This window comes from Panthera tigris, chromosome A3, assembly GCF_018350195.1.
Source record: "Panthera tigris isolate Pti1 chromosome A3, P.tigris_Pti1_mat1.1, whole genome shotgun sequence".
Lineage (NCBI taxonomy): Eukaryota > Metazoa > Chordata > Mammalia > Carnivora > Felidae > Panthera > Panthera tigris.
This window is the reverse complement of record NC_056662.1, coordinates 17,698,593-17,715,443: the sequence shown is the minus strand read 5'-3', so window position 1 is coordinate 17,715,443 and position 16,851 is coordinate 17,698,593. Positions and strand designations below refer to the sequence as shown.

The window sequence follows — 16,851 nt, the reverse complement described above, 5'->3', positions numbered from 1 at the left end:
CTGAAAGAAAGGTGTCAAAGTCCAGGTTAGCAGCAGCAGAGAGGCAGATGTGACAAAGCATTCCGATCTTCCACCTGGCTAGCTGAGTCCTCATTGAAAAATCATAGGTGATGGAAATGTCCTTGCCTCTGGCACATTTTCCAGATGTCTCCAAGATGCCTGTGTACCTACAGCCCACTAGTCACACAAAATCCAGGTGCTTTTGTAAAGAATGTAAATCTGATTCTTTTAGTCCTCTGCTTAAAATCCTCCCAGGGCTTTCTATTTCTCTCAGGATAAAGCACGAACTCTAGGAGCCCTGCACAACCCGACCCTGCCCACACACTTTCCATATGCTCTCATCATCATGATCCCCCTGCTCATGAAGCTTTAGTCACTCTGACCTTCTTCCTATTTGTTAAACATCCCAAAGTCATTCCTACCCCAGGGCCTTTCCACTAGCTATTTTTCCTTCAAGTGTCATCACTGCATTATGTTCAAAGACTCCAGTCATAGGCAGTTTCATATTGGAGAGAAACTCCAAAATGAGGTATAAACCTTTGATTTTGTGGGTTTGACATAGATTTATTTTTCTCTTGATTCTTACCCATTGAAGCCCAGAATAATCTGACACCTTCGTATTGTAAGAGGGGACTTAAGCCCAGAGACGGAATGAGACATAATCAAAGCCATTCAGATTTGGGGCGCAGAACTGTCCAAGGATAGACCCAGAGGTTGTGACTCAGACTCATGGGAAAAGAAATTTAATTATTTAAACTTACTTGAACCTACTACACTGAATAATATTTACAGTGTTTACATAGCCATAACCCTCCTTTACTATACCCACTGCTCCTTTTTTTGGCTTTTGACTTTGTCAAGTCCAAGGTTGTATACAGGAACATACAGAGAATCCTAGACTTCTATTTGTGTTATCCTATTTTCCTTTGTCACAAAATACACTTTTTGAGACCAGAGGAGGGTGAGTTATAATTTATGGGTTCCTCTCTAGAAATTACAACCAGAACCTAATTTTAAAAATCAAATTGGTTTCATCTAATTAAATTTGGAAATTGCCTCATAAACACATACTCTGTTATAAATGTCTTGAAAAGCAAGGTCTCCTGCTTACTATCTGGGATGGGAATGGGTTGAACCCAGCGTGGAAGGGCCTCCCTGTCTCTCTCTGCTCAGGAGGACATACTCGCTCATCAATTGCTGAAATTTTCTCAAGAGTAGTGTGGTCTAGAGCAGTGCTTCTCAAACTCTCACACCCACATGAATCACCCAGAAAATCTTGTTACCAGGAGACTCTGATCAAGGTGGTCTGCTGGGGCCTGAAAGCTGCATTTCTCACCAGCTCCCAGGTTATGCCAGTGCTGCCAGTCCACCGACCACACTAAGGGGCAAGGCGTTGGCACTTGAACTCAAGACCCATGAATCTGCCATCTCAGCTATGACCTTGGTCTTCACACCTCAACTCTCTGGGTTTCAATTTCTTCATTTTTATGTACTGTGAGAGCTAACATTCATTGATGCTATTTCTAAATTCCAAACACAGCATTGAACATATATGTATGTGTACAAATGAATATAAATGAGAAGCTCCTTGCTGTACCCACGGTTACAATGGCAGAGCTAGAGTTCAGAATGAAGCTGTCTGACCTCAAAAGCCAACATTCTTACCTTCGGAGGTCCCACTAGCCTGTGATGCACATGGTCACAGCCACGTTTATGCTCAAAATACAATGACCTCAGCCCATGAACTCCTTGGCTCCCTTCATCGCATCATCTAAGATATTTAGCATATTCCCAAAAGGTCACCTCCAGAGCTCACGGAAAAGTCAGACAGCTGCAGCCTTCCATCTCTTGCTCTCTGTAATCACAGCACAGGAAGCAGCTGAGAAGCCAACTGAAGGTGTCTCTCCAGAGCTGTGCCCAGGAGAGCCCATCACAGAAATGCCAGCATCCCTGGTGACTGGTCTTTGGAAATCGACAAGGTACAGGACTCACACACAACTGGGAAGGGCGCCCTGTACCGATCTGTGCCCACCATCGAGCCCAGAGCTCCAGAGGTCTCATATGCTGAGACCTCAACTTCATGGAGCTGCTGCTTGAACAGGGTGTATCACTCACAGCTGGGACCGCTCCCTTGCTCTCTCTCCACCCCATCATCTCTTCTTCTCACACAACAGCATGAGCGGGTTTCCTAGCCCATTCCATGCACACATCAGAGGAGGCAGGATACTTCCCAAGTAAGAAATTGGTCCGTGCAGGGATATGACGTCCCCTGCAACATGGCCCAGCCCAGTGGTTTCCAAGTGCAGCTGGGTACAAAGACTATAGGGCCTTTTCAGGACAAAGTTGTCCTCAATTCAAGGCAAAAAGAAAAAATAAGGAGACTCATGAGTTATTCATAAAGCTAAATTTATTCAATTTGAAGGACTGCCTTTTATTCTGAAATTATGTCCTTTCTGTATTTTTGAAGTTATGTCTTTTATGAAATGATGTTAATAAAAAATGGTAAAGAACTGGATGTTGGTCCTCCAAGCCTTTTGAAATGTTACTGGCCTGTGAGTTCCAAAAATCTTGAACATCTGGCATAGAGAGCCATTTACATAACAGCACCAAGTGCGTGAGTGCGTGAGTATGTGAGTGCGTGTGTGTGTGCGTGCGTGTGTGTGTATGTGCACGTGATGGCAGCTTCCACTTCACAAAGAATGGCAGGTAGCTCTGAAGTGACAAGGCTTTGTTTCAGCTGAGTTTTTGGTCCCTCTCTCCCCCGCAACGAGGCACTTCTGAACATGTCCTGGGCAAGGTCGATATGGTACCTCCCCGCCCCTAGCAGCTTCCCGCAGGTAGGAAGCTTCTCCCAACCATGTGGGCCCAAAATGGAATATGATACAGCTCTTCTTTTGAAGAAGCTGTGATTTGCTGAGTGAAGGCATTTTCTGAAGGTGCTACACCTTGTACATGATGGATGGTTTTCTCCTTCCTCAGAGAGCTCTGAGGTCCTTCCAGGTCTCTCTAGAGAGCTTCTGTGTCCATCCAATTCATCCTAAATATTTCTCCGTCACCAATACTCTTTGACTTCCCTCCCTTACGTGGGGATATTCTTTCACAGCTCACTCTCAATACCTCAATACCTCTCAGTACCTTTCTGCATGAGCTCTCAGGGGCTGCAGTGCATTTCAGCCTGGGGATGCTTGTAACCTTTCCCACCTCAAACCCTCTACAGGAACCCTAATGCAGCCATTACCACTCTCATCTTAGAGGGGAGCAGCAGGCCTGGAGAGAGGAAGACCCTGAAAAAGGTCATGAGAGACCACAGCGGTGCTACTGGGATGCTGGGGGCCATCATGCAATACCACAGGAGGGCTACTGGGATGCTGGGCTCCATCACGCTAGACTCTGGCATGTGGGACTTCATCATGCGAGACCCTGGCATGCAGGGCTCCATCACTGCAGCTTTGGCTTCCATACCCTTCCTTCTGCACTGCTGTGGTCTCTACTGCAGCCCGTACCACATTCTCCCAGCGTCTCAGAAGATTCAGGGTGGGAGGATAGTCAACCTTGACCACATCTCAGTACTTGAGTTCAGCTGTATCAGCCTCACTGAAGTTTCACTGTTTTTGTTTTGCAATAGACTTCTATACAGTTTGTTCTAAGTTTGAAAGTTTTCAGGAAGCCACATTGTGTTGGCTTGATGGGTACCTTACTGTCTGAGGAGGTTCTGCTCCATCTCTGATATGATGTCATATCTCTGATAGGATAAGGCCCTGCTAATGCTGGGAGGGGAGCTTCTGATACCATCACCTGAGTAACAATAAAATATGCTGTGGCCAAAGAGCAACATTAAAAGTTAAGAATCATGCACCCCCAGGGCAGAGAATGACTTCGGGATTTTTTTCTGGAAGCCCAGAAACTAACAGGTGTAGGATGAGCATCATCTGGGTGTTGTGGTTTTCTACATGAAGTGAACTATAACTACTGTGTGCTAGGCCTGGGTCTTCTGGGCTCTGCTGGGACAGTCTGCCTCCCTGAGTGCCTACTCCTTTCTAAAGAGATAAATAACCACTTCAATGTGTGGTGTGTCCAGTCTTCTGGGTCACTGGGGCTGTCAAGCTGCTCATCTGTATGACCTTGTGTTGTCTTCTCACTGTATGAAACCTTTGGGTAAGATGTGTCTTACTCACCTTCATGCCCTCACGGGAGCCCTGCACCCAGTAGAAATTTTCCAACTTCAGGCTGAAGTCAATTGAATGAAGCCAAACCAAGAGGTATAGCAAAGGGGTCTTCTTACCTCATACAGTGTGATGACCCCGTTGGTCTCATTGGGAGGTTTCCACTGGATGTAGATCTTCTCCTCAAAGGGCCCTCCTTGGATAGATTCTAGGGGAACAGCTCCTGGAACTACAGAAGGGAAAAGGAACTTGATGGCACCTGCCATCTCATTTCCCCAGCCCCACTGAATTAGAACAGCAGTTGGCCAAGCTTTCCTGTAAAGGGTCAGATGATACTTTAGGCTTTGTGGACCTTACAGTACCTGCTGTAATAGATCAGCTTTGTGCTTGTAGCGCAAAACAGCCACAGACAATCCATATACAAATGGGCATGGCTGTGTTCCCATAAAACTTTATTTGAAAGAAAAAGACACTAGGCTGGAGTTGACCCCTGGGCCATAGTTTGCTATCCCCCCTCCCCCAGGTGACCAAATGGCTTTTTATCTGCAGACTAAGCAAGTCTGTGTTTGAATTAAAACTGAGCAGTGTAGGGAGGACATCAAGAGGCCCCAGCCCTGCCATCAGGTAGGATTCTAGAATTAGACTCTTGCCTTAGGATTGGTAACTGAGGAATGCAAAGTGAGCATCACTACCATCTTCCTGGACCTACCAAAGAGTCTCCAACTATTCCTCAGTTTCCGAATTGCTGAACCCAACAGGATCTATGTGTCTTGAAACCACACCAATTAGAAAAGTCTGTTTCACTCCCAGAAGGCAGCTAGTTTGTCTCACTGCTGAGTCTCTGATGCCTGGCACATGGTAGATGCTTAATAATCATTTGTTGGTTGGTCAAGCAGGTGAATCAATGACCAATGCCAGCATTTTGCCCAAATGAGCAAAACCTTTCCTGGGAGGCTTTTGACCCCAGCTCAGTCTTCCTGCCAGCACCTTCCTGCTGGATTCCAGCATCATTACGATGGTCCAGAAGATGCTGAGCCATAAAATAAATGATTCTCCAAACTTCCAGTTATAACCCCCCAGGGAATCATGACTTCATGTAAATCATTACTGGATCTATTTATATTTTGGAATTATAAAAGCAGGTACTTTTACTAAGCACTTACTCTTTGATCAGAATTTTACATACATTATTTCATTTAAGCCACAAAACAGCTCTGCCCAGGATGTATTATCTCCGTTGTGCTGATAAGGGAACTGAGGCTAAGAGAATTAAATAACTTGCTCAAGGTCATCCGGCTCTTAAGTTGTAAAGAGGGAACTGAACACCTGTCTATGAGCTTCAAAGCATATACTCTTAATCATCATGGTACGCCTCTCTCGATATAGCCTTGGCCATATGTTGCAATCAGTTCCCTATTGTTAAATTAAAATATATTTAGTTTTTCTCATTACGGACACGATACACAGAATTTGTTGAATATTAAGAATATACAAAAAGGGTAAAAAAAAGAAGGAACAAAATCACTCATAATCCCCATATCTGGAGATATTTTTCCCGTATTTTTATGCCTATGCAAATACATATGTTATTTTTAAAAATTAAATTCCTACCATGCATATTGTGCTATGACCTTCTTTTATCACTAAACAAATCATGGGTTTAAAAAAAATCCTTAAATGTTCTCTGGGGCCATGCATTTTAATGCCCCATTAGAGTCACATTATTGGGTATTAAACTTGGTCTGAGGGGTACAGGGGTGACTCAGTCTGTTCAGCATCCAACTCTGTATTTCGGCTCAGGTCATGATCCCAGGGTCATAGGATCGAGCTCTGAGTCAGGCTCCAAGCTGGACGTGGAATGTGTTTAAGATTCTCTCTCCCTCTCCCTTTGCCCCTTTACCACATGTGCATGCATACACGTGTAGGTGTGTGAGTGCTTTGTCAAAAACAAAAAAAGTTGGTTTGAATTTTTTATAGGTAACACTGCAATGAAAATTCTTATAAATAAGTATTTTCATGAAACTCTGCAGATCTCCCTAAGATACATTCTTAGAAATTAATCTATTGGGCCAAAGTGGTTGAACTATTTTATTTTTAAGGCTTTTGACACATATTGCCAGAATGCCTTCCACAGAGTTTGTACCATTCTGGGTTCCCCCAAAAGAAGAACACGACTATTCCCAATCCATGCCAACACTATTTAAAAAATTAAGTGTATGTGTGTGTATCCTTTTTAGAAAACTGGAGAATGTAGTTTTTTTCTTTTTTTTCAGTTTAATTGGCCATTTGCATTGACTCTTTTATGAACACGCTCTTTATAACCTGCTCTCATTTTCCTCTACGGCTCTTCATTTTTGTCTGTCGTTGTCTTATGGGTTTGTAATTACAACCTGTTTTTAAGGATATAAGCTTCTTTTTGCATGAGTTACAAATATTTTTGTCAGTTTTTCATTTGCTTCTTGAATCTTTTAGGTAAGTAGAAGCTTCTAAATCATCAGATCTCTGATTGCTTTCCCTATCTACTCATCCTTGCCACAAACATCAGGACTTTGAGGTAAGGGCACAAAGTACTGGGAGAATTATAAGCAGAGAAATCTAGTCTAGCAAGTCAGGATATGAAGAGGAAAATAAAAGTTGGTGGATTAGAAGTTCCTAGGACAAAAGTGGGGGGGGGGTTAGCTGTTGGGAGTGTGGTGGGTTGGCTCTGTGAGGGCCACAGTGGAAGGAGCAAGGCGTTCCTGGGGAGAAACGATGGTTATGGTGGTATAGAAAAGAAGCTGATGGTGCAGGAGATTTGCAGCTGCTGAGCAAATGTGATTTGCTTGATGGTTAAGGGTGAAGCATGGAAGCAATGTGTCAAGGATAGACCCCAGCTTGTCTGTTTTAGACACCTGGAGTGGGTCACAGTGCTGTTCATAGAAAGAGAGTCTTACAGGAGGGCTAGTTTAGGAAAGGGAGCTGGTGAGTTTTGCAATGTTTCATTTGAGGTGTGTGCAGAGCACCCAAACGGCAATGTTGAGTAGCAGCTGGATATAAAAGATTAAGTAACTGTGTATAAGGGAACCAACAAAACAGGTCCAGGACTAAGCCAAGAGGAAAACTACCATGTTAACAATCAGGAGGAAACAAAGAAACTGAGAAACTGCGAGGCTACATTCAGAGAGGCAAGAGGCAAACCAGGAAGGTGGGCTGTCAGGGGAGCAGCCAAAGGGGGATCCAGAAGGGTCGGGTTCACAGCGACAGAGATGACTGAGTAGTCAAGGAAACTACAAACTTAAATTTGCCCACTGAACTTAGTGTCTTCAAGGTTACCTGTGACCTAAGCAAGAGTAATCTAGAGGGGAATGCTGGCCTCACAGCCCTCCTGCCATGGGCAGAGGAGAGCACAGAAGGTGAGAGACCCTGCCCAGACAAGCCAGTGATTTGGGCCTCCAGGGGACTGATGCAGCAAGAGCAGGGATGGGAAAAGGAGCACAGCAGCGCCCCCTTCCAAAGGCTGGAGAGGTTTTGGCAGGATCACAGGCAACAGGGAAAAATCCAAAATTGAAGTAAGCGGTGGGGTCCAGTCCTGAAAGGCAGCAATGGGGGTGGGTGGAGAGGAAGCACCTTTCCCCTCGTGAGAGAAGACAAGATGGGAAAATGTGCAGCTGCTTTGGAATGGAGAGCTGAGGTGTCCTCGTGGCTCCATTTTCTTGAGAAGTGAGGGTGAAACCGTCTACCAACAGTCAGGGATTGGGAGAAGATTTAAGAGCTGCAAAGTGAGCTGAATGGAGAAATGAAGATGCTACTCTTAGCAAGGGTCTATCCAGGGGAGGTTAAGACTGTGAGTATCAAGCAGCTGGCATTCAGGCCACCTGGTCTCCTCCAGTATTTCCAGTTTAGAGCAAATTCCCGTTCTCACCTTGGATCAGAACAAGAGTCATGTGTATTGTCTTCTGCTTGATTTATTCCCACTTTCTTTTCGAACCTAATTTGTTGATCCGTCTGGAATGTATTTTATATATTGCACGAAATAGAAATCTCACTGTAGTTCTTTACGGTTTTCTTAGAACAATTAGTTGACCAGTCAGAACTTTCCCCAGTGATTTAAAATATCACTTTCCTAGCATGTTCGATTATTTTATATCCTGGCACATGCTGAGCGGCTCCCCACTCTATTTCCGAGTCACAGCCTCTTATTCTGACACTATCTCTCTGTTGTGTTCATGTAACATGTTTTAATAGTTGACAGAACAAGTCCCTTTCTTTTACTATTCTTCTTTTGCGAGGTTTTCTGGGCTTTCACTACCCTGTTGTTTTTCCAGAACACTGGAAAAAGTTTAAAAAACTTCAAAAACGTTCCATCAGAATTTTTATTCCAGTTGTATTCTTCACTTCTCTGAGGGACAAACGACACCTTTTTATAATGAGCCCTCCCACCAGTAATGCTGTACAAATCATCATTTATTAATGCTTCTTTTTATGTCCCTTAGTCAGAAATATGTTTTTAAAATTCCTTACAAATTACATTTCTAGGACTTTATTGCTTTTCTTCATATTATTTTTGACTCTATTAAAAAGTATCTCTTATGAAATCTATCACAGACAAAAGTACAGGTAATGAACATATAGTTTATAAAATAATTATGAAATGAACACACATGTACCAACTATCCCCTCTAAGAAACAAAACATCACTGCATCACTGAAGTGCCCTGTGTGTTCTATACTGCTGACTTCTCTCTCCCCATCAAAACAAAAACAAAACAAAAAATATCCAAACAAACAAACAAACAAACAAACAAAAAACACCCAGTCAGGTACTAGCCAGGTTTTATGCTAATCATTCTATTTTTATTTGGAGTTATAAACACATGCATCTATCCCAAGATATCATTTTGCTTCCTCTGGCTTCATGACATACATATGAAAGTAAGTCTTTGTAATAAATGATTTGCATTTGTCACTCAATATTGTTTTGATATTCATATCAGTTGATACAGGTAGTTGTATTTCATTCATCTTATGAATATAGTCTTATTTATTTTGTCATTCTGTAGATGGTGAGATGTCCTGTAGATGGATGATAGGGCTTTTTCTCAGAAGAGCTATCTTATGACATAGTGCCTATGAATATTTTTGTATGTTCAGTTGAACATTTTTAAGAGTTCACTCAGGTATACCCAGGAGTAGGATAGATAGACTAAGGGTATAAATGTCTTCAGCTTTACTGAGTGAAGTCAAATTGTTTTCCAAAGTGGCAGTAGCGATTTATAGTCTCTCCAGCAATGTTTTGAAAGGCCCTCCTTCTCTAAATCCTTACTAACACTTAGTAATGCCAGATTTAAAAATTCTAGACCATCTAGCAAACATGAAATAATACTTCATTGAGGATTTATTTGCTTTTAGCTATTTACTAAAGAGGCTGAGCACCTTTAATGCTTATTGACCATTACTGTCCTTTTCTTATTGATTTGTAGAGGTTCTTTGTATATTCTTGTTACTGATCCTTTTATTGGATACATGTGTTATAAAAATCCTCTCTTGGTTTGTCTGTTTTCCATTTCTCTTTATGTTACCCTTGGATAAAAATTAGTTCTTAGTTTTAATGTAGTCAATTTTATCAGATCTTTTCTGAAGAAGAGAAAGACTTAGTAACTTAATTGTAGCAATAATTTCAAAATGTGTACATATATACATGCTGTTGTACATCTTGAATATATACAATTTTACTTATCAAATATACCTCAATAAAGCTGGGAAAAAAAGACAGACTTAGATGCTGTTGGTGCCACACCCATACAGGAATGCTTACTGCAAAATGTTTGTTACTCTACTTGAAGGCTGTGAAAGCAAACTTGTCTCCACATAGGGCAAGCGAGAACTCTCAGAGAGTTAATGCCCCTAAAACAATCTTCAAGCAATGGAAGATACGAAATTCATAGATGAATATCGTAGTGTCCTCACTACTTGACTGGATTAACTCTGAGACATATTCTATTAATACTTTCCAAACTACCTCCAATGAAAGTGATTATTATTGTGTTGTAGTTGTTTCCAACCTACGGTGGACCAATATTACCATAAAATACAAAACCACAAAAGAATAGCAAAATTAAAAAGTAAAGGTAAAATTTAAAAACAGAAAAATGGAAGCCTCTCCTTTTAAAATACTTAACCTCTATTTCTGTAATTATCTTGTCACAGACCAGGAAGAGCTTCTAATTCACTGCTGGTCCCTGGACCACACTTGGAGTGGCACTATTCTAAAACCCAGTTATTCACAAGGTAATTTTTTTAAGTTTATTTTTTAATATAATTTATTGTCAAATTGGCTTACATACGACACCCAGTGCTCATCCCAACAAGTGCCCTCCTCAATGCCCATCACCCATTTTCCCTCTCACTCTCTGCCCCCATCCACCTTCAGTTTGTTCTCTGTATTTAAGGTCTCTTGTGGTTTGCCCCCCCTCTCTGTTTGTAACTACTTTTCCCCCTTTCCTTCCTCCATGGTCTTCTGTTAAGTTTCTCAAGATCCACATATGAGTGAAAACATATGATATCTGTCCTTCTCTAACTGACTCATTTCACTCAGCACAATACCTTCCAGTTCCATCCACATTGCTGCAAATAGCAGGATTTCATTCTTTCTCATTGACAAGAAGTATTCCATTGCATATAAAACCACATCTTCTTTATCCATTCATCAGTTGATGGACATTTAGACTCTTTCCATAATTTGGCTATTGTTGAAAGTGCTGCTATAAACACTGGGCTACATGCATCAACACTCCTGTATCCCTTGGGTAAATTCCTAGTAGTGCTATTGCTGAGTCGTAGGGTACTTCTATTTTTAATTTTTTGAGGAACCTCCACACTGTCTTCCAAAGTGGCTACACCAGTTTGGATTCCCACCAACAGTGCAAGAGTGTTTCCATTTCTTCACATCCTCACCAGCATCTGTAGTGTCCTGATTTGTTCATTTTATCCACTCTGACCGATGTGAGGTGGTTTCTCAGTGTGGCTTTGATTTGTATTTTCCTGATAATGAGTGACGTTGAGCATCTTTTCATGTGTTGCTTGGCCATCTGGATTTCTTCTTTGGAAAAGTGTCTATTCATGTCTTCTGTCCATCTCTTCACTGGATTATTTGTTTTTCAGGTGTTGAGTGGCCAACTAATCTTTAACAAAGCAGGAAAGAGCATCCAATGGAAAAAAGACAGTCTCTTTAACAAATGGTGCTGGGAGAACTGGACAGCAACATGCAGAATGAAACTACATCACTTTCTTAGACCATACACAAAAATAAACTCAAAATGGATGAAAGACCTAAATGTGAGACAGGAAACCATCAAAACTTTAGAGGAGAAAGAAGGCAACAGCCTTTGTGGCCTCAACCGCAGCAATTTCTTGCTCGACACATCTCCAAAGGCAAGGAAATTAAAAGCAAAAATGAACTACTGGGACATCATCAAGATAAAAAGCTTCTGCACTGCAAAGGAAAGAATCAACAAAACTAAAAGGCAATCGACAGAATGGGAAAAGATATTTGCAAATGACATATTGGATAAAGGGTTAGTATCCAAAATCTATAAAGAACTTACAAGGTACTTTTCTTGATAACACACCAATACCGGCTCCCTTCCCTTCCCTTCCCTTCCCTTCCCTTCCCTCCCCTCCCCTCCCCTCCCCTCCCCTCCCCTCCCCTCCCCTCCCCCCCCCCCTCCCCTCCCCTCCCCTCCCCTCCCTTCCCTTCCCCTCCCTCCCCTCCCCTCCCCTCCCCTCCCCTCCCTTCCCTTCCCTTCCCCTCCCTCCCCTCCCCTCCCCTCCCTTCCCTTCCCCTCCCCTCCCCTCCCTTCCCTTCCCTTCCCTTCCCTTCCCTTCCCTTCCCTTCCCTTCCCTTCCCTTCCCTTCCTCTCTTTGTTACCAGTGTGTCCTGAACACACTGCATTTGAATCATTATCCTAAGGCCAGGTAAACCCGAACCAAAAAAATAAACTCTAACAAAAGAACTCTTCTTTAAGAAATACTTTCTCTTAGGTCATAGCAGTATTTTTTTTTAATTATCCTCAAATAATTTTAAAGTTAGGCCTTTTGTAAAATGTCTTCAACTCTTTGTAATTGTGTTTTCATGTATAGTGTGAGGCAGGGATCCAATTTCAATTCTTCTCCCTATTCTACCATGACTTAATGAAAAAGAATTTTTTTTTTTTACTCAACTGATCTGCCATACTCCCTTTGCCTTCCATCAAATTTTCACATAGATATAAGTTCTGTTTTGTTCAGCTGTTCTCTTAGACTATACCTGTATCAATACCACATCTTCTCAATTAAGCAAAGATTTGTGTATCTTGATACCTAGTAGAGCAAGGCCTGCAACTTTGTACTTCATGTTCAGGACTGTCTTAGTCAATCTTGGCTTTTCTCTGCCATACACATTTTAGGATGACCTTGTACATTTTTGAAAAATGCCTTATTTCTGTAGTGGAACTGCATGAATTATAGATCAATTGGGAAATAAATTATGTCTTTCTAGGTCATGTCTTGATAATGGGTTTTCCCATCTATGAACATGCCATCTCTCTCATTTAGGTCTTCTTTGATATCTTCCAGTTCTTTATACATTTATATATACTCTATGTCTTGAAATCTTACATTAGGTTTATTCCTAAACACCCTGTATTTTTATTGCTATTATAAGTAGTATCTTTAAAAGCATACCACGTACTTATTGGGTAAATAGAAACACAATTGACTTTCTAATGTCAACTTCTTTGTCAAACATGTTACATTCTCTTCTTAATTCTAATAATTTGTGTACAAATTTCTGTGGGTTATCTATATAAATAATCATAGCATTGCAGTCAATAATAGTTTTGTTCTTTTACAATATTTTAACTCTATTTAATTTTCTTGTCTTCAGCCAGAGCCATCAATATAATACTTAATGGAGAGACTGGTAAGTATTTGTGTGCTTTCCAACATTAAAGAGAATGGTTTTATTATTTTATCCTCAAGTATGGTGTTTGTAGGTTTCTTAGTTTCCCTTTATCAGGGTAAGAAGATCCTTTTCGTTCCTGGTATACAAGGATATTTCCTTTTTATATCCTGCTGAGCTTTAACTGATGCTTTTCTGTATCTATTATAGTAATGACACATTTTTTGTACCTCTTAGTTAATGTAGTGAATTACATTAATGGATCTACAAATGTTGAACCAATATTGATTTCTTAAAATAAAACTAATATTTTCCTAGTCGTATACAGCAATGGATCGTCTGCTAATATTCTGTTTGGGGTATGTGCACTTAATTTTCCTTTTTCTCATAAGCTTGTGTGGTTTAGATACCAAGGTTACACTAGTATCAAGAAAAAGAAGAGGAAAGTGTTACTTCTTTCTTTTTTTTCTTGCTCTTTGAAAGTGTATATGTAAGATTGGAGATACCGGTGCCTTGAGTATTTGATTGCAATTGCAAGACCATTTGGAACTGGTGTTTTCTTTGCTGGAAAAGTTTAAACTATTGATTCTATTTCTCCATTTGCTGTAAAATTATATAAGTTTTGTGTGTGTCTTGAGTCAAAATTTGAAGTTCATATTTTGTTAAGAATTTTTCCATATCCCACAAATGGTAAAATTTATCAGTATAAAAGGGTATTTATATTTAGTATCCTCATTTTATCCTTTTGTGAAACAGCCACTACACAAATGTATAAAACAAATATTCATCTCATTAACTTACTAATAATCAATTTCATACCCTCAATAGGTAACCTTCTTAACTTCATAACAATAATGAATCTTGTTTTTCATTATAATTTTTATTTCTTAAACATGTATCCCTAAGCACTATAGGGTTTATTATTAAATTAAAATTCTAAATACAGTAAATAGTATTAAACTCTTTTACAAAAATCAGTCTGAGAGACCTAACCTCTTTACATTATTGATTCAATTCCATGTGCATGTTCTAGCCCAGCATTTATTTATACATTCTGGCGAGAATGTGGATTAGTGTTTTATTCTGTTTTTAAATCTTTCTTCTTGCCATAATTCTCAGGGGATATTTGCTTTGAATTATCAGATCAGTCCCTTTTAATAAGAATGAAAGCATCTGTCCAATAATCTTTCTTTATGCAACCTTACAAGAGGTGGATTGAGATGGTTTGGTTTGGTGGGTCAAGATATGTTCTGCTAGTGGGGTGTCTGAGTGGCTCAGTTGGTTAAGCGTCCGACCTCGGCTCAGGTCATGATCTCGCAGTCCGTGAGTTCGAGTCCCATGTTGGGCTCTGTCCTGACAGCTCAGAGCCTGGAGCCTATTTCAGATTCTGTGTCTCCCTCTTTCTCTGACCCTCCCCTGTTCATGCTCTGTCTCTGTCTCAAAACTAAGTAAACGTTAAAAAAAAAAAAATTAAAAAAATGTGTTCTGCTAGTGATTATATGAGTACTGGTTTTAAATATTTCTAACCCAGAGGGAAAGGGAGGAATTTAGATACATCCATCTATCATTTGGCTAGCTAGGAGGTCTACCTGGTTGAAGGTGGGAAGGGGAAAGTTTGAGAAGGAAAATAACCAGGCCATAGAACATCTTTTCAGAGAGAGAGAGAGAGAGAGAGAGAGAGAGAGAGAGAGAGAGAGAGAGAACGAACTTTTTTGGTATTTTTAAAGGCAGCTTTAAGTCATCTAGGACACTGCCCCTTCCTTGCACTGGAGCATCTCTTCCCAAAGCTAGCCTTTCATTAAATCCCCCTATTTTCCTTATTCACCACATGCAGGCTTGGAGTGAGAGCTCTCATTCTCTGCAGTGTAGACTGGCATATGAAGAGGCCATCTCCTGCTCTCCAATCCCTCACTCCATCCACCAGCTCCATAGCCCAGCCTTGCCTTCAGCCTGGTCAGCCAGAGTTTGAGGATATTAATGCAGGTTGGACCTGTAAGTCTATCCCCTTGGGCCCCCAAGGGTGAGGAAGGGGTTTCTTTCAATGGTTACAGCTCAGTCATCTTTTCCCTATTTACACCCGCTTCTTCCAACAGTGCGTTCATTCCTTCCTTCCAACGTGGGTATGGCATCATCTTCTAGTTCTCAGGGCAGGTTTAAAGGTGTTCTTCTCCAACAGAAAGACAAATAAAGAAACTGATCCCATTCACAATTGCACCAAGAAGCATAAAATACCTAGGAATAAATCTAACCAAAGATGTAAAAGATCTGTATGCTGAAAACTATAGAAAGCTTATGAAGGAAATTGAAGAAGATATAAAGAAATGGAAAAACATTCCGTGTTCATGGATTGGAAGAATAAATATTGTCAAAATGTCAATACTACCCAAAGCTATCACCTACACATTCAATGCAATCCCAATCAAAATTGCACCAGCATTCTTCTCGAAACTAGAACAAGCAACCCTAAAATTCATGTGGAACCACAAAAGGCCCCGAATAGCCAAAGTAATTTTGAAGAAGAAGACCAAAGCAGGAGGCATCACAATCCCAGACTTTAGCCTCTACTACAAAGCTGTAATCATCAAGACAGCATGGTATTGGCACAAAAACAGACACATAGACCAATGGAATAGAACAGAAACCCCAGAACTAGACCCACAAACGTATGGCTAACTAATCTTTGACAAAGCAGGAAAGAACATCCAATGGAAAAAAGACAGTCTCTTTAACAAATGGTGTGGGGAGAACTGGACAGCAACATGCAGAAGAGTGAAACTAGGCCACTTTCTTACACCATTCACAAAAATAAACTCAAAATGGATGAAGGACGTGAATGAGACAGGAAACCATCAAAACCCTAGAGGAGAAAGCAGGGAAAAAAACCTCTCTGACCTCAGCCGCAGCAATTTCTTACTTGACACATCTCCAAAGGCAAGGGAATTAAAAGCAAAAATGAACTATTGGGACCTCATGAAGATAAAAAGCTTCTGCACAGCAAAGGAAACAGTCAACAAAACTAAAAGGCAACCGACAGAATGGGAAAAGATATTTGCAAATGACATATCGGACAAAGGGCTAGTATCCAAAATCTATAAAGAACTCACCAAACTCCACGCCCAAAAACATAATCCAGTGAAGAAATGGGCGGAAGACATGAATAGGCATTTCTCTAAAGAAGACATCCAGATGGCCAACAGGTACATGAAAAGATGCTCAACGTCACTCCTCATCAGGAAATACAAATCAAAACCACACTCAGATATCACCTCATGCCAGTCAGAGTGGCTAAAATGAACAAATCAGGAGACTCTAGATGCTGGTAAGGATGTGGAGAAACGGGAACCCTCTTGCACTGTTGGTGGGAATGCAAATTGGTGCAGCCACTCTGGAAAACAGTGTGGAGGTTCCTCAAAAAATTAAAAATAGACCTACCCTATGACCCAGCAATAGCACTGCTAGGAATTTATCCAAGGGATACAGGAGTACTGATGCACAGGGGCACTTGTACCCCAATGTTTATAGCAGCACTCTCAACAATAGCCAAATTGTGGAAAGAGCCTAAATGTCCATCAACTGATGAATGGATAAAGAAATTGTGGTTTATATACACAATGGAGTACTATGTGGCAATGAGAGAGAATGAAATATGGCCCTTTGTAGCAATGTGGATGGAAATGGAGAATGTTATGCTAAGTGAAATAAGCCATACAGAGAAAGACAGGTACCATATGGTTTCACTCTTATGTGGATCCTGAGAAACTTAACAGAAAC

At 40.9% G+C, this 16,851-nt stretch overlaps 1 protein-coding gene across 3 annotated transcripts in view; it reads right to left on the bottom strand.

Moving 5' to 3' along the window:
• Nucleotides 1-16,851, bottom strand: part of PTPRT (protein tyrosine phosphatase receptor type T) — a 796,626-nt gene that overhangs the window by 388,498 nt on the left and 391,277 nt on the right. For all 3 annotated transcript variants that reach the window (XM_042980385.1, XM_042980383.1, XM_042980384.1), the window contains exon 8: nt 4,283-4,392. In XM_042980385.1, the coding sequence (XP_042836319.1) occupies nt 4,283-4,392 (110 nt within the window). The remainder of the gene's footprint in view (nt 1-4,282; nt 4,393-16,851) is intronic.